Source organism: Lepidochelys kempii, chromosome 9 (genome assembly GCF_965140265.1).
Source record: "Lepidochelys kempii isolate rLepKem1 chromosome 9, rLepKem1.hap2, whole genome shotgun sequence".
Lineage (NCBI taxonomy): Eukaryota > Metazoa > Chordata > Testudines > Cheloniidae > Lepidochelys > Lepidochelys kempii.
The window spans coordinates 16,905,347-16,923,405 of NC_133264.1; the positions used below are offsets into that span (position 1 = coordinate 16,905,347).

The 18,059-nt window shown below is 42.4% G+C and overlaps 1 protein-coding gene across 4 annotated transcripts in view; it reads right to left on the bottom strand.

The window, feature by feature from the left end:
* The window catches only part of GPR160 (G protein-coupled receptor 160), a 660,951-nt gene continuing 642,892 nt past the window's right edge, over positions 1 to 18,059 (bottom strand). Inside the window, exons 1-4 of one of the 4 annotated variants that reach the window (XM_073359464.1) lie at positions 11,768 to 11,985; positions 4,974 to 5,019; positions 3,390 to 3,501; positions 1 to 2,744 (exon numbers count right to left, since the gene is read on the bottom strand). In XM_073359464.1, the coding sequence (XP_073215565.1) occupies positions 1,683 to 2,690 (1,008 nt within the window). In that variant the 5' untranslated portion in view covers positions 2,691 to 2,744; positions 3,390 to 3,501; positions 4,974 to 5,019; positions 11,768 to 11,985 and the 3' untranslated portion in view covers positions 1 to 1,682. Of the gene's footprint in view, positions 2,745 to 3,389; positions 3,502 to 4,973; positions 5,025 to 11,767; positions 11,986 to 18,059 lie in introns of those variants that run through there. The other 3 variants (XM_073359461.1, XM_073359463.1, XM_073359462.1) reach the window with 3 other exon arrangements.

Genomic DNA, 18,059 nt, shown 5'->3' on the forward strand with positions numbered 1-18,059 from the left:
TCTATTTGGACTATGTTCTTCATAGTGCCTACTATGTGTTTGCACAGTGCCTGGAACAATCAGCATTGGTATCATTAAGCACTACTTTAATATAGTGGTGAATCATTTGTTTTATCCAATGACCACTATTTTGTGTTTATTAATGTTCTGTGAAGATATTCCATTTTATCTTTCCTCACTGGCACCTAATTTCTGAAGCCACACAATATGCAGAAAAATATTTTTTCTGCTAAAGCTCATATTTTATCCACTGATTCTTTCTACAGATTTACATACAGCTGCAGATCTTTCACACCTACCCTGTACATTTTGATAAGTCATTCTTTCACATTTTTGATACTATCAGCAGTTTAATTTATTTGTACCAAATAACTGTATGGAAAACAAGATAACCTTTGACATTAAAGTAAAATTTTACATTTATTTGTACACTAAGGAAAGCCACTGCATTCTGATGTTACTGGTAAAGTTAGTGTAATGCTAAATATAGAATGTAAAGACCGCAATGAAGTAACAAATAAATAACACTTGCTTCTACAGTACAAATTGTATGTTATGAATGTCTAAGTTACATTTAGTGTTTACAAAAAGTTTAAACTGTCACACTTAATGTCACCCTGGTAATTGTGCATCTTATTGGTCTTTCTTTTTTTTGTGTATGCAGTGTAGTTGTAGCCGTGTCAGTCCCAGATATTAGAGAGACAAGGTGAGCGAGGTAATATACTTTATTGGACCATCTTCTGTTGGTGAGAGAGACAAGATTTGAGACACTCTTCTTCAGGTCTGTGTGGGTCAAAAGCTTGTCTCTCACCAACAGAAGCTGGTCCAGTAAAAGATATTACCTCACCCACCTTTCCTTTTTTTGTGAACAGTTTTAAACATAGTTTACATGATATTTACTTTTTGAGGGGAGAAGGTAGTAAAAGTTACATCCATTCCTTTTAGACAGTTTCTCTTTCCTTAAGCAAAGAGGGAAACTTCCATTTTAAATAGGAAATAGTTAAACTTTTTTAGAACTGATCAATTATAAAGGAGGTAGTTAAAGCTAAAACGTTTGACAATAAATAATACTAGTCCATAGTTAGGGTGACCAGATGTCCCATTTTCATAGGGACAGTCCCATTTTTTGGGACTTTTTCTTATATAGGTGCCTATTTACCCCCCACCCCCGTCCCATTTTTTCACAGTTGCTATCTGGTCACCCTATCCACAGCTGTAGAAGTCTCAAGTTTAGCTAAAGATTTTATTCCTCTCTCTCTCTCTCTTTTTTTTTTTTTAATATGGAAGTTCATGCATCAGACCTGCTTTATTTTAAACAATCTCAACTTTGTTTATTAGCATTTAATGTTAAAATCAGGCAGTTTTTTGCAGAATATTGGACATTTTTATGTACTCAGATTTTTCAACTATATTTGAAAATATAACACAATTCCATTAAAATATTTTGTGCATTAAGCACCCATTTTTGTTTGAAGTCTAGCTTGGAAAACAGTGCAGTATTCCACATTGTAGTGCAATATTCCATTATATATTGGAGCATTTTGTGAATTTTTCTTCAGATTATAGTTTGAGGAATTTCCTTATATAATCCATTTACACGTGTTCACAGAGGACCCAAAATAGCACTGTCCGACACCTCGGATGCACAGCACTTACTTGCATTCTTTTCACACAGCAGTTCATTAACAGATGATTACTGTGCCTGACTTTTCAGCTTGCTCTGTATTTTGATTGTTAAATGGGATGAAGCAGAATTTCCAGCTGACAAATGGATCTGCAGACCACGTCCCCTCTGTCAATCGAATGTCATGACACCTAAACCAGAATGCTGTTGCGATTAGAAAGCTGTTTATGAAGTATAGCCAGGGGACATTCATCTCCATGTAGGCTGGAATCTGAGCACCGAGCAACAAGATGATCATCTGAAGGAAAACAAAAGGTGCCCAAGTACCAAGAAAGCAGATGAGGAGTCTTGTCAAAAGCTGCTTTTTACAGACTGTACAATTGCAGTCAGATGCATATGAAAAAATTAAAACAGTCTCACTTGTAAAGGAAATAATCCTGACAGACCGCACCATAGTTATAACTTCTGACCAACAAATCACAAAAGCCACACATATGACAAACACAATGGCTAATGATAGCCAGTAGCTCTGAACACTGATATAGAAAGGGCATGTAAAAAAGTGGTTCTGTATTTCTAATTCTGCAGAGACAGCTGGAACTTTCAGAATATAAAAGAGGACTGAAATCCATATAAAAACCACAGCAAGTATATAAAATAGCCTTTGACCTATGCTAGCAGGTTTAGGGGTTTGAGCTATAGTCATGTAATAATCTAGAACAGACACAAGACAAACTGGGTAATGCAAGACACCATACGTAAAGGAAATTATCTGAGTGAATAGACAAATGTGGTACTTGGTAAATCTCATACCCCAAAGTGCAAAGTCCTCAAAATACGAGATGAAAGCTATATTCACCAGAAGTGTGAAGTCAAGGACTGCCAGTGAAATACAGAAATATCCCATAAAACTTTGTTTTACATCCCGTCTTCTAACTCCCAACATGAAGAGATTGAGGGACACTTTTCCAAGCATAATCAGGAGCAGCATACAGCTAGCTTCAAGAGGTTGATTGAGTTGGCTGTAGTATTGAAAGGAACAATTTTCACAAGACATGGCAGCCATTCTTCAAGGATAAGAGCCAGCAAAATAAATCTTACAGGACACAATGGTTCATACCTGAAAAGAGAATTAATGACAGTCTTAAAGTATATTAACTGATTACTGTTGTAACTTTCCTGCCAATCATAACTTCCCCACTGGAAGGGATGTTAAGGAGCCACTTCACTTTCAATGGTCCCTTGACATGTGTTATCCACTTATGCGAAACAATCTGTTCCACTTTGTATTTAGTTGTGCCACTGTTGAGTACATTTCCCATACCTGAAGAAGAGCTCTGTGTAATCTCAAAAGCTTGTCTCTCTCACCAATAGAAACTCATCCAAAAAAAGATATTACCTGACCCACTTTGTCTCTCTAATTTCCTGGGACCAACATGGCTATAACAACACTGCATACAATCATAACTTTATTGTCAGTCGAGCAGTTATAAAACTCCTACTTAAATTTTCACAAGTCTTTGATTGTGTATAAAGCTTATATGAAACACCATTTTATTGACAGCAAGTTCCTTTATCTTCTATAATGTTCTTAGTTTTGTAAATTAAAAGATCTGTCATCTTCAATAATTTTTAGATTTAGATTTTATTTTTTACTGAGTGATTTCACTTTTTGTTTTCCATTCAGATTTTTATGGGTTTATTTTTATAACTTGTTTGCATATGTTCATTTCTATACAAAGTGAGCCTGGGATGGCTGCTTCACCTGCATCGGCATGGTAACATCCTCATGCTTATGCTGTCCTCTGGAAGAAGTCATTTTGCTTTCCTCCATTTTTCCTAGAGAACCAGGATGTGGTAAGATCAACTGTTCTTATCTGTGTGTTTAAAGAAGTGAATAAGAGTAAATGAATTAGATTGCCACCTAATATATTTTTTTTAAATCTGTTTCCTAATCCCACAAAACTAATAACTATCACTTTCATTTTTTTTTAAAGTGGCTTTCTCTCCTCATCCAATCTTCTACAAAGAAGCCACTACAACCCTGTGGGTGATGTCTGCTTGTTTTCTTTCTCCTCTGCCTGCCTCTTGCAGAAAATTGGGTGTGGGGTACTTTAAGCCACAGTTTCCCCAGGAGTAGCTCCTCCTGATCTGCTGAGGAAGCCTTGCAGATTGCAGCAGCCCAAGTCTAGAGCACTCTTAGGCCCTTGTGCACAGAGGCATGTGTAGTATGGAAGTACCAGTTGCAGTTAAGGTGGAGTTAAGTTTTTCACTTTCAGCCAGTGTTCTACTACTTTGTTACATATGAAGAATAGAGCAAGAGAAGAGAATCCTTCCCTAAATTACAGTACTTTGAATATAGAATTAATTTTCTGAGAATTTAGAACTAAATCAATTAAATAATCAAAAGTGGGTCCATAAAATATTAGCATTGGGTGTCAAGACTTTTTGTGTCTAATAGTTTCAGAACAGAGTAAGACATTTCAAATAATTAAAACTCAAATTTTGTGCATCAGCTACATTTGAAGAATTTTGGGGAGAATGGTAACTTTTTGCCATTATTCTTCATAAGTTTCTTCTTCAGAAATGCACTCAAAAACAAAACAATGTAAAACTTTAGAGCCTACAAGTCCACTCAGTCCTACTTCTAGTTCAGCTAATTGCTAAGACAAATAAGTTTGTTTACATTTATGAGAGATAATGTAATATTCCACTATAGAGAATTCTACAAAGAACTGCCCTCTTTCAAAATGGCAGCCATCTCCTCCTTTTGTTCGCTAAGAGACTAAAGCCACCAACTGTCTTCAAGGGTGTCAGAGTCCACCATCACTCTGAGGGAAGCTTGGTTTCACTCCTGTGGAGAACAATGGGAGGCTGTGGCTATTTTGAAAGTGGGCATCTTCCTGTGTTAAAAAACTGAGGCAGCGATGGTGGGCATATGCCGAATCCTGTTTGCCGTATTCACCAAGTGAGGTTCCAATTAAACTCCCACTGATTTCAATTAATTTTGAATTGGGCCCTTTAGTTGAATTGGCTTCAATAATACTCACTTGAGTAAGGTAAGTAGGATTTGGCCTTTAATAACAGTGGTTCTATTTCCTTAGAGAACTTGTATATTACCACTTCCATAGTTAAACTCATCTTTAAACATATCTTTCTCAGCTTTTCCACAATAATCAAATACCACTTTCCCAAGATTGTTTTGTTTTATATTCTCCCTATTGTAACTAATCCAATCCCATTCTATGTAGGATCCCATTAATTTGTCATGTTTTCAGTTACTGTGATATGCAGTTTTACAACTTAATCCTGAATTACTAAACTGCAATAGGCTTTTTAAATACTTTACCATCATTATTAAAGAGCCTCCTGTTTCTTGAAAGCATGGTCCATAGCTGCCCTATGAGAGAGAGAACATAAGTTGTCTTTTCATTCAGTAAGAATGATCAGTTTGCATTTTTCCAGAAATAAAAAAATCTTTGCTGTCTCTATTATACTATGAATATAACACTTATAATCATCTTAATATAACTTCATATATCAGATCTAGGCATTTTCATTAAACATTTTCATTTCTCTTCCCTACACTTTGCCTTTCTTCTTCCTTATCCCAATTCCCCCCTCAAAGGCTTCTGCTTCAGGTCTCAATTTTTTTCAGCTTCTACAGACCAACTTCTGCTTTCAGCATTCTATTTTTAACAAGTTAAAAAAATTTATTGTCCAACAACAATTTTTTTTCCAGGGGAACTGAAAAGCTTTTTACCTGCCAAGACTTTAGGCAGGGTTTTGTGTTCCTCTTACAACACTGATCTGTCTGTCAGTCTTTTCACCTGCCTCAGGTGAAAGAGAGCTGCCAGCATACACTCTGTGTTAGGGTGGTGTGATCAACTGTTGCAGGGGGAAAGCCCAGAACTCAAGCCCTGACCATTAAGGTAAATAAAGAAAGAATTATTCTTTCATTCTCTTTTATAACTGATTTATTTGTATTTAAATCTCCATCCATATTTTGTTACCATTTTGCATAAATAGAGAATATTTGTGAACTAGGTGTAATTTAAGTACTACTCTCAATGGGAAGAGAAGACAGGGTTATCTGGAGCTTGAATTTTACTGTCTCCCACTTTAATGATAGCTAGCCGATATATACCTCAGGTTAGAAGGTGGCCCTAAGGCTTTCTATATACTATACACACAAAGAAAAGGAGTACTTGTGGCACCTTAGAGACTAACCAATTTATTTGAGCATGAGCTTTCGTGAGCTACAGCTCACTTCATCGGATGCATACCGTGGAAACTGCAGAAGGCATTATATACACACAGAGACCATGAAACAATACCTCCTCCCACCCCACTGTCTTGCTGGTAATAGCTTATCTAAAGTGATCATCAAGTTGGGCCATTTCCAGCACAAATCCAGGTTTTCTCACCCTCCACCCCCCCCCCCCCACACACACACAAACTCACTCTCCTGCTGGTAATAGCCCATCCAAAGTGACCACTCTCTTCACAATGTGTATGATAATCAAGGTGGGCCATTTCCTGCATAAATCCAGGTTCTCACTCCCACACCCCCCTCCAAAAACCACACAGAGAACCTGGATTTATGCAGGAAATGGCCCACCTTGATTATCATACACATTGTGAAGAGAGTGGTCACTTTAGATGGGCTATTACCAGCAGGAGAGTGAGTTTGTGTGTGTGGGGGGGGTGGAGGGTGAGAAAACCTGGATTTGTGCTGGAAATGGCCCAACTTGATGATCACTTTAGATAAGCTATTACCAGCAAGACAGTGGGGTGGGAGGAGGTATTGTTTCATGGTCTCTGTGTGTATATAATGTCTTCTGCAGTTTCCACGGTATGCATCCGATGAAGTGAGCTGTAGCTCACGAAAGCTCATGCTCAAATAAATTGGTTAGTCTCTAAGGTGCCACAAGTACTCCTTTTCTTTTTGCGAATACAGACTAACACGGCTGTTACTCTGAAAACTATACACACAGTTATACTATATTTTTAAAATAATTGTACATTTGAAAGCATATTGTCAAGTTTGGGACACATTTAACCTGGTTACACTTGGACAGATCTTTCCACCTTTAATCAAACAGCAATGAAAATACTTTAAAGGTGAACGGAAAAGCTGCTAAATAAGGAGGCAAATAAAGGTCCACGCCTAACAAATGGCTCCTAATTTTGTTTGCACAATCACTTGCACCTTAAATGTTGTGTGCAAATTTAGTCATTGCTGCATACAAGTGATAGTGTTTTCAGAATTGCACACACAAAATTAGGAGAAGGGCTGGCTCTATTGAAAAATTTAGCCTTCATATCAAAATTTTCAATGATGAGTGCTTAAAGTTATGCTCTAAAGCCATGCTTTGGCACCTAAGTATAACTGTCCTGATTTTCAGAAATGTTTATTACTAGGGCTGTCAAATGATTTAAAAAAATAATTGCAATTAATCACAAGATTTTAAAAAAATCACAATTAATTACAGTTTTAATTGCACTGTTAAACAATAGAATACCAATTTAAATGTATTATAAATATTTTTCTACAGTCAAATGTATTGCTTTAAATTAAAACACAGAATACAAAGTGTACAGTGCTCACTTTAGATTATGTTTTATTACAAATATTCGCAATATACAAGTCAAAGCATGATGAGGCATGTGAATGTTTAGCACGGGGATGGCCAACGTGTGGCTCTTCAGAAGTTAATATGCAGCTCCTTGTATAAGCACTGACTCCGGGGCTGGAGCTAAAGGCTCCAACTTTCCAGTGTGCCGGGGGATGCTCACTGCTCAACCCCTGGCTCTGCCACAGGCCCTTCCCCCACTCCGCCCCCTCCCCTGAGCCTGCCATGCCCTCGCTCCTCCCCCTCCTCCCCAGCCTCCTGCACACCAGGAAACAGCTGATCGGGAGGGAGGGAGAGGGGGAGGTGCTGATCGGTGGAGCTGCTGGTGGGTGGGAGGCACTGGGAGCCAGAGAGGGAGGGAGAGGAGCTGATGGGAGGCTGCTTACATATTACTGTGGCTCTTTGGCAATGTACATTGGTAAATTCTGGCTCCTTCTCAGGCTCAGGTTGGCCACCCCTGGTTTAGCATATCTGGCACATAAATAGCTTGCACCACTGGCTACAACAATGCCTTGCGAACATCTATTCTCACTTTCAAGAGACGTTGTAAATAAGAAGCGGGCAGCATTATCTCCCATAAATGTAAACAAACTTATTTGTCTTAGCAATTAGAAGTAGGACTGAGTGGACTTGTAGGCTCTAAAGTTCTACATTGTTTTGGTTTTGAGTGCATTTATGAGAAAAAAAAATTCTACATTGTAAGTTGAACTTTCATGATAAAGAGACTGCACTACTGTACTTGTATGAGGTGTACTGAAAAATACTATTTCTTTTGGTTTGTACAGCGCAAATATTTGTAATAAAAAATACTATAAAGCGAATACTGTACTTTTTATTCTGTGTTGTAATTGAAATCAATATATTTGAAAATGTAGAAAAATATCAAAAAATATTTATCATAAATTTAAATTGGTATTCTATTATTGTTAACATTATAACTATCGTTATAATTAATTGCAGTTAACCACAATTATTTTTTAATCTACTTAATTTGTTTTGCGTTAATCACTTGCATTAACTGCGATTAATTGACAGCCCTATTTATTACCCATAAATCTCACTGAAGTCACTGGGAACTTCAGGTGCTCAGCAGTTTTGAACCACAGGTGCAACATATTGCTCTTGATTCTAGAATTATGGTTCTGCCCCAGTCTGTCTTTTGAATTCCCCTTCCTATTTCCCCTGGTCTTTGAGTACCAGTTTCTTCCTGTTTGGCCGCTCTTGTTGCAAGAGATTTTTCTACTGCAGTTCATGGTATCTGAAATAGATCTATAATTCCACCTCATGAACTTTTCCACCTCTTTTCTAATCTCATCTCATAGCATCTTTCACTGTACAACTCCTTTTGCTTTTGGCTTTAACTCAATTTACTCTGTTCAACATGGCTCACATTTTCAAAAGTGCACATCATGCAAGAGTTCACTCTATAATTGTGTACTGGCTGTTGCATGTGCACAAGTTGGGCAGGAGCAATTTTGGGGGTGTGTGTGTAGGGATAGAGCAGCAAACATTATACAATATAAATTAAAGCACTTATGAATGGATGAAAAATAATTTATACTATTCTGCATACGTCAATTCTCCCACCTGCTGAACAATCAGCATCAAAGGGGTTAGTAGTATTAACTCCTGAACAATAATACCAGAGTCCTTTATTCAAAGAGAGAGAACTTTTGCCGACAGCCCCTGCCCCAAATGTTGTTGCTGTCATTTTCAACTATCCAGCTAGTAGTTAAGTTGTGTAAGCATTTCTATTATAAACCACTATTTTCAAAAGGCCTAAAAGGTTCACTGTAGGTGAAACTCAATTCATGAAGTCATAACATTTTGTTTTCCAAACACTTTAAAACAAACCTGACTGTATTATAAAAAACAACTTTGTTTTGGTGGCAGTTAAGATATATTAGACACAAGGGAAGTGGGTTGCACTGAGTAGGAAGACTTCATCTTTTCTTTTTCTTGGTCTTGTAGTGAGAGCAATGGGTCAGAGAGAAGTGTTTAGGGAAGAAACAATGGGTGAACTAACCAACCCATAGGTAAGTGACTGGCCACAGAAGAAAATCAACATTAAAACTGGGAGGAAAACCCAGGAGTTCCATTGCATATTCTGCTCTGACATTCCTTCTCTTAGAAATCACAGATGATGGAATTACCCTCTATCTATAAAGTGTGGTCCAGCATAGATGCACAAGTACAAAACAAAGTTTGTATTGCATCTATACTGTAGAGACAGAGACTTCAGGGCTGCCTCTACACAAGCAAGCTTTGTAGCTGTAATTCTGCAATAGCAGAAACTGTAGAGTCAACAGGACTTGAGGCGTTTTTACGCATGGCTACACCTTCCACCAACGCTATCACTGGTGGAGCTGTACTGGTGATGAATTAGATCTTAGTTTACTAGGAAAGATGCAGCCACATTTGGAGGAGTGGGGGTAGGAATCAGCATCAAAAGAAAAAGATTGGAGGGAAGTTAGAAACAATAGTGAGTTTCCTTGTCTCTGTATGTGTCTGGGCCTCTCTCAATTTAGCCCAAAGGCAAGGAGCTTGGCTTGTCATCTTACCTTAACGCTCTGAGGCCCCATCTACACTACAAATAGAACTAAGGTGACAAGGTTACAGCACTGTTATAATTCATAGTGTGAATCAAACCTGGCTATCAAATATGACTTAGCAAGGTTTTAGGCCAGTTGTGGGGAAACAGTTCCTTTCTACGCTACATAAATTAAGCTATGTTGTAGCCAGTACCAACCAAACTTTAGGTTTTGTAAAAAGAATCTTTTTCAAAATCTGACACTAGAAATGTTTAATTTTAAATTTATTAACAAATAGTCCCTTGAAGTGTGTGCCACCAAAGAAGATTACATATTTTACAAGTCCTAATGCAAAAAAGTCATGATACTAAATTAAAACTTTGTAAACTTTCTGCTGCCAAGTTGGGCACTCAGACATCCTTGATCTAGCCTAGAACCAGTAGATGAAATGACAAGTCTATTTTCATGTCTAAGCTGAAATGGTAAAAAATAAATATTTATAAAATTGCTTTTAATAATCTAGAGTATTATAAATAAAATGGGTAAACAAATTTTTCTATCTGTGATTTTAAAGCCAGGTGCCCCTTAAACAACAAAACAAATGGACTGTGTCTGAAAGTGCAGCCAGAGGATAATGAAGAGGGGCAAAGGATCTGCAATTCTAGGAGAGAAATTTTTCCAGAGCAAATAACCAGCATTGTAAGAAAGAAGCCCAGACTGGAATGTGGAGGATTTGTCAGTCTTCAGCATAACTGAGTTCTGAAACCCAAACAGGTTACAGAGGGGACAGTATATCTATTATCATGCTATATGAGTAAACTGGACCAAAATCTGGAGCTCAGATCTGAGAATAGGAAACATTATTTTGTGAGACTTTATACCACTGGGCTACCCCACATACTGTGTTTCTTGATAATCCCATATTACTTTAATGGTCAGGGGTCAGAGTTTATGCTCTGAAGTTCCCTAACTCCAGGGTGGTGGCATCCTGCTCTCACAGATAGTCAGCTTCATATCTGACTTAAACTTGAACTTTCAGTTCCCAGAAGCACCACAAGCCTCAGTGTTGGGTGGGGGTTTGTTCTCTGCCTGGTGTCACTGTTTTCCCTCCTGCTACCCCACAATGCTTCTCCTCGCCAGGCTGCACCCTCCTGTGCCCATCCTCTCAGCTGGGGGCTGACAGACACACTCCTGCTTTCTCCAAGCCCAGGGTGATCAGAGAGCACTCCTTCCTCTTTGCTCACAGAGAGGAAAGTTGCAGGTGAGTGTGTGTGTAGGGAGAAGAGACAGTAGGCATCTCCCACAAGGAGTGAGTTGAGGTGGGTGGAGGGGACATCTCCCACAGTGGGAAAGTGGGATCTGGAGGGGAAGTGGTAGGTAGGGGGGCAGCCCCCATAGCAGATGAGCTGAGGGCTGGGACAGAGGTGCATGGAGGGGTAGGGGTCCTCCCTCATAGTGGGTGAGCTGAGGGCTGGGAACAGAGGGGGAGAGGAGGCATCTGCCACAGCCACGTGTGTTTGAAGTCTAGGCGGCAAGAAGAGTAGGGGGCATCTCCCACAGAGGGTGAGTTGAGGTCTGTGGCAGAGGTAGGGGGACATCTCTTGCAGCTGGAGAGTAGAATTTCTGGGGGCAGAGAGGAAAGGGACATCTCTCACAGTGGGTGTACTGGGACCTGGGGGGAGGGGGCATCTCATGCTGGGTGAGTTGGGTTGGGGGGGGTGGGATAGGGGTCCTCTCAGAGTGGATAACCTGAAGTCTGGGCACAGAGAGGAGGGAATAGCTGGCCACAGCAGGTGAGTTGGAGGGGGAGGGGGCATCTCCCCCAGTGGGTGAAGAGAGGTGTCGGAGCGAGGGGGGGGGGGTCTCTCCCGCAACCGGCTGGGGCAGGGAAGGCAGACGGGCTGCCAAGGCTGGGGCGGGCGGTTTGGCGATGAGGGGGAAGCCCCTCTCGCTGAGCTCGGAGGAGCCAAACCCACCTGCAGCTGCAGACGCTGCCTCCTCGCCTGGCAGCCCGGGGGAAGTGGCTTGCTGCGCTCCTGCCCCCCCAGCCCCGGACGGGGCTGCTTCACACAGCTCCCCAGGCGGCGCTGCGCCGTGCAGCTCTGGCTACGCGGGGGGCTCCGTGTTGCTCCCCCCGGCCTCCCTGGGGGGCAGCTGCGGCTGGCGGGCTCCCGCCGGGCTCCGCCCTGGGAAGCGAGACGGGCCTGGCAGAGGCGTAGCCGCCCACAGGGAGGGGACTGCTGGGGCGGAGCAGCTCACACACCGCCGCCCTGCCTGGCGCCGCCGGCGCTGGGCGGGACCGCAGAGCCGGTTGTGTCCGCGGAGGACAGGGGGCAGCCGCCCCGCGGGGCCCCTCTGCCGCTCCCCGGGGGGGTGGCTGGCCCCGCACGCCCCCTGCACTCGCGGGCGGCGATGGGGCCCCAGCACACGCCGTTCCCCAGCGAGCGGGAGTCCAGACTGGAAAGATAATTTGCTTAGTTTCTCCCCTCCTCAGTCCAGGGCCCCATGCTGGGAAAACAGGCCCCCAACTTTCTCACAGTGTTGTGCGCGTCCACAGGGCCCCGGAGCAGAGAAGGGCCCAGCGAGCGCCAAAGGTCAGAGCATAGGGCACGGGGTTCTTTGGGAACAGGGAGGGTTGGGCTGTCCTGTTTCTGAGACCTGTAGGACTGGCCGGGACCTGGAGAGGTCATCCACAGAATCAGCTAAACCTCCGCCAACCGTGCGCCAGGGGTTTCCTCCAGCCTGCCCTTCAAAACTCCAGCGATGGCGATTCCACAACCTCCCGTGGAAGCCTCTTCTAGAGCTTAACTCCCCTTGTAGAGGTAACCCCTCTCTCTGCCGACCAGCCAGGGCCATTGGAGCAGTGGCAATAAGCACAGGCGTTCACTGTAGGTGCAGTCTTTTGTGGGAGACCCTAAGCCATTGTCCGAGCTACTGGGGTGGGGAGGAGAAGATTGTGAAGGGAACCTGATGGAAGGATTATTGGGTAGATTGAAGTTAGTGACTGGGGACTGTGCTTGTGCTCCCTGAGTGGGAGATGGGAGCCAAGTGCTCCTACCCATGGTCTAGGGCAGTGTTTCCCAAATGGTTGGCCCTAACCCACCAGTGGGTTGTAGGAGGCTCTAGGCAGCCTGTCAGAGGCCCAGTGAGGAGGTGAGAGCTGGGAAGGGAGTTGAGTTGTAGAATAAGACTGCCCTGCACTCATCCCATAGCAGTGGCACCAGTCCTGAGGTCTGGGTCCTGCTCCCCACTCCAGGTACTACAACCTGAAGCACAAGGTTACACCACTGCCCCTCTGTGATGATGAAGGGGCAAACAGGCCACATTTGAGTGAGTGCTGCTTTGGGATGAGCTCACTTTCTTCCCCCGCCCTTCCCCACATACGGGGGCCTCCCCTCCGTGCTGGGCTGGGATTAGGATTGCAGTGCTGGGGCACAGGGTGCTGTTGTGCGTGGTGGATGCTCCCTGGACAGGGCATGGAGCGAGAGTAGGCAAAGAACACTGACCTATGATTTTGGGCCACCCTGGCTGGGTCACAATAAAAGACAAACTGCAGTTGGGGGGTTGCCTTAGTAAAAAGTTTGGGAACCAGTGAGCTAGGGGCCAGTTATGGGGCCAGTGAATAGTCAAGTCCAAGTGAAATCAGCAACCTATAGGATCAGGCTCTGGGAATTTTAAAATTGGGAATATGGAGTGTACATATTTTGGTTTGAAATGATTTTGTTGCAGTTTGAATGTTTAGTGTGCTGTTATATTCCTTTTCTAGGCACTCAGCTGATAGAGAAGATAATTCCAGGTGAGTGTGGATACTATTTCCTACTGTGTTACCGTGATCCTTAGCTTGCAAACTGCAGGCAACTTGCCAGCAGTTGACAGTGAAACATGTTGAGACCCAGACAGTGAGGGATGGGGATGCTGGTCCAGGAGAAGATTTATTTTATAAATTGATCCATAGAATGAAAAAGATGAAGCTACAAATACTGCTTACAGATAAAAAGCTGGGACCAGAGCCTGGCTCTCGCAGTGCAAGCAAACAAGTTGACGTAAGTAGAGACAGGTAAATCACCAGAAGATAAAGGCCAGTGTAGCAACTCCAATCCCATTGCTTCTTTCCTGATTTCCAGCATAAGGCATGTAGTCAGAAAATCATTAGGACTGGCCAATCCCTGACAGCCACAACAGCCCTGTGGTAGCTCTCTAGTTCCTTAGAACCAGACCAGCAGCTCCACTTCATGAGACATGAAGCAATACAATCCAGTAATTGCTCAACATAGGCATCTGCACGTCTTGAATTTATTATTAGAAACATGTCTGTAGAAAAGTGAGGTCTGCTCTAGGTCAACTGTGTCCATTAGCCTTCATCTAATCTCTTTGTTTACACTTTAGGAAGCATTTTATAATCCAGATGTTAGAATGATATGATTTTCAGATGGTTAGGTGTTTCCCTTGAAACAAAAATATTCCAACTTGAAATGGGAAAGAAATACTATAGTAAGAGCAGATGAATGTGCAAGAAACAATGCTTATGTATTCAGTGCAAAGTTTTGTAATGCCATAAACAGTGGAAAGACAGGTTTCAGAGTAACAGCCGTGTTAGTCTGTTTTCGCAAAAAGAAAAGGAGTACTTATGGCACCTTAGAGACTAACCAATTTATTTGAGCATAAGGTTTCGTGAGCTACAGCTCATTTCATCGGATGCATACTGTGGAAAATACTGAAGGTGTTTTTATACACACAGACCATGAAAAAATGGGTGTTTATCACTACAAAAGGTTTTCTCTCCCCCACCCCACTCTCCTGCTGGTAATAGCTTATCTAAAGTGATCACTCTCCTTACAATGTGTATGATAATCAAGGTGGGCCATTTCCAGCACAAATCCAGGTTTTCTCCCCTCCCCTGCTTCTCCTGTTGGTAATAAATGGCCCACCTTGATTATCATACACATTGTAAGGAGAGTGATCACTTTAGATAAGCTATTACCAGCAGGAGAGTGGGGTGGGGGGAGAGAAAACCTTTTGTAGTGATAAACACCCATTTTTTCATGGTCTGTGTGTATAAAGACATTTTCAGTATTTTCCACAGTATGCATCCGATGAAGTGAGCTGTAGCTCACGAAAGCTTATGCTCAAATAAATTGGTTAATCTCTAAGGTGCCACAAGTACTCCTTTCCTTTTTAATGGAAAGACAGTTCTCAATGGCCTTTGCCCTGTTGTTAAAGCTGCTTCATGTCCTGAAAGTGTAATTACTGAAGCGCAGTAGGAACCTGATCCAAAGTCCATTGAAGGCAATGAAAAAAGACTAATTTTAAATCCCACAGTGATTGATCGAAGTGGAGGACATCCCCCCCCAGTAAAATATTAGCACCTACAGCCCAAAATAGGTGCTTTTTAAAATAAGTTGCCATAAATATTTTGGGCTCTAGGTGCTAATATTTTACCGGGGGGGGGGGGTGTCCTCCACTTTGATCAATTACTGTGGGATTTAAAATTAGTTTTTTTTCATTGCCTTCAATGGACTTTGGATCAGGTTCCTACAGTCAGCATGGATTCACCAAGAGAAGGTCATGCCTGACTAATCTAATCGCCTTCTATGATGAGATTACTGGTTCTGTGGATGAAGGGAAAGCAGTGGATGTATTGTTTCTTGACTTTAGCAAAGCTTTTGACACGGTCTCCCACAGTATTCTTGTCAGCAAGTTAAAGAAGTATGGGCTGGATGAATGCACTAAAAGGTGGGTGGAAAGTTGGCTAGATTGTCGGGCTCAGCGGGTAGTGATCAATGGCTCCATGTCTAGTTGGCAGCCGGTATCAAGTGGAATGCCCCAAGGGTCGGTTTTTGGGCCGGTTTTGTTCAATATCTTCATAAATGATCTGGAGGATGGTGTGGATTGCACTCTCAGCAAATTTGTGGATGTTACTAAACTAGGAGGAGTGGTAGATACGGTGGCAGGTAGGGTTAAGATACAGAGGGACCTAGACAAATTGGAGGATTGGGCCAAAAGAAATCTGATGAGGTTCAACAAGGATAAGTGCAGAGTCCTGCACTTAGGACGGAAGAATCCAATGCACCGCTACAGACTAGGGACCGAATGGCTCGGCAGCAGTTCTGCGGAAAAGGACCTAGGGGTGACAGTGGACGAGAAGCTGTATATGAGTCAACAGTGTGCCCTTGTTGCCAAGAAGGCCAGTGGCATTTTGGGATGTATAAGCAGGGGCATAGCCAGCAGATAGAGGGACGTGATCGTTCCCCTCTATTCGACATTGGTGAGGCCTCATCTGGAGTACTGTGTCCAGTTTTGGGCCCCACACTACAAGAAGGATGTGGAAAAATTGGAGAGAGTCCAGCGAAGGGCAACAAAAATGATTAGGGGACTGGAACACATGAGTTATGAGGAGAGGCTGAGGGAACTGGGATTGTTTAGTCTGCTGAAGAGAAGAATGATGGGGGGATTTAATAGCTGCTTTCAACTACCTGAGAGGTGGTTCCAGAGAGGATGGTTCTAGACTATTCTCAGTGGTAGAAGATGACAGCACAAGGAGTAATGGTCTCAAGTTGCAGTGGGGGAGGTTTAGGTTGGATATTAGGAAAAACTTTTTCACTAGGAGGGTGGTGAAACACTGGAATGCGTTACCTAAGGAGGTGGTAGAATCTCCTTCCTTAGAAGTTTTTAAGGTCCAGCTTGACAAAGCCCTGTCTGGGATGATTTAATTGGGGATTGGTCCTGCTTTGAGCAGGGGGTTGGACTAGATGACCTCCTGAGGTCCCTTCCAACCCTGATATTCTATGTTTCCACACTTAAGACTGATTAGAAAACCAGGAAACAAATTTGGGAATTCTGCCTAATGTCCTGGTTACAATGGCATTACAATTATTAACATTACGTAGTGCTTTTATTGAATGTTTTCATATCCATAGTACAGCTCAAATGTTATCTAATCTCATAACCATATTTGTTCTTTCACAGGAGAACTTCATATTGAGCTGGTAACCCCTTTCATGTAACAATACTGTGTATACAAGTGAGAAGATATTTCCCTCAGGAATCTTTCTTTGAACAGAATGTAAATATGGTAAAGAAATTCAACTCTATCTGGAGATACAATTTAGGGTGTGTTCAGGGCAAATTCAATGTCATTGTTCTGTGGAAAGGATGTAGTCCCTCCCTCTGGGAAAGTGGGAGGTGGCCCCTCCCCTCAGGGGGAGGGGAAGTGAGTTGGAGGAAAATGGGGACTGTTGAGGGACAGAGGCAAGCAGGGGAAGCCTGAGAGAGACACAGAGAAACAGTCTGGGAGTAGCTGAGAGAAAGAGGGTGAAGGGAGGGCATGGACAGAGGGAAACCGGGACTGAGAGAAACCAAGAGTGGATGAAGAGGCTGAGACTGGGCAGGAGAGAGGCAGACGGGCAGGAGAGGGGCCCTTTAGTTTTAGAGCTGTCTGGTCAAGTCAGCCCATATTTGATGGCATGTTCCTTGAGCATCGGATCCAGTCATCTCCTATCACTGCTTCATATTGTCCCAGACTTCCAGAACAGGAGAACCAAAGGTCCTGCAGATCCCGTGGGTCTGGTGTACTGTGTACCTCCGTAAGCAAACACCACTGGAGTCAAGTCCATCTCTACAGGAAGTTCTGAGAGGCCCTTGAGGTTCAAAGACTCATTTGGGCATTAGACAGCACCTAGTGAAAGATTGGGAAAAGGGGAACCTTGAACTAATAATAATCTATATGATAATAACCTGTGTATACAGATATATATTGAGGGACTGGGTTATATATAGTTAAGTACACTTAGTAAGTTAGTGTGTGTGTGTATTGAAATCATTTTTATTATATATATTATTAATATATTTAATGTTATTATAGGTAGATGGAATCCAGTTCTGGTTGTTCTGGTTTACATAAAATCCCTGTTATGTGGTTTGTTTAAAAAAAAAAAATTGTATTGTCTTACCTACCATTAAATCTTTTTTCACGGTATAACACCCACCCAGCTCTCACCTGCCAAATAAATTATACCACCACTGTGACAGACCATTATTAAATCTTGGTCAATGGTTTTGGGACGGGGTGACCCTCGACTGTACAGCATTTCAAATTATAACACAATAACTACTCAGAGGTCAGTTTACAGTAACTTTAGAAGAGGAATGGTTAGCATTAAAAACAAAAAGCAAGCTGCCTCTTCCCATCCTCGATGTTCTGAGAGATTAAGGACTTTTAGTAATGAAGCTAGGAGATTGTAGCTTGTTTTGAACATTAACAAAAGCTTC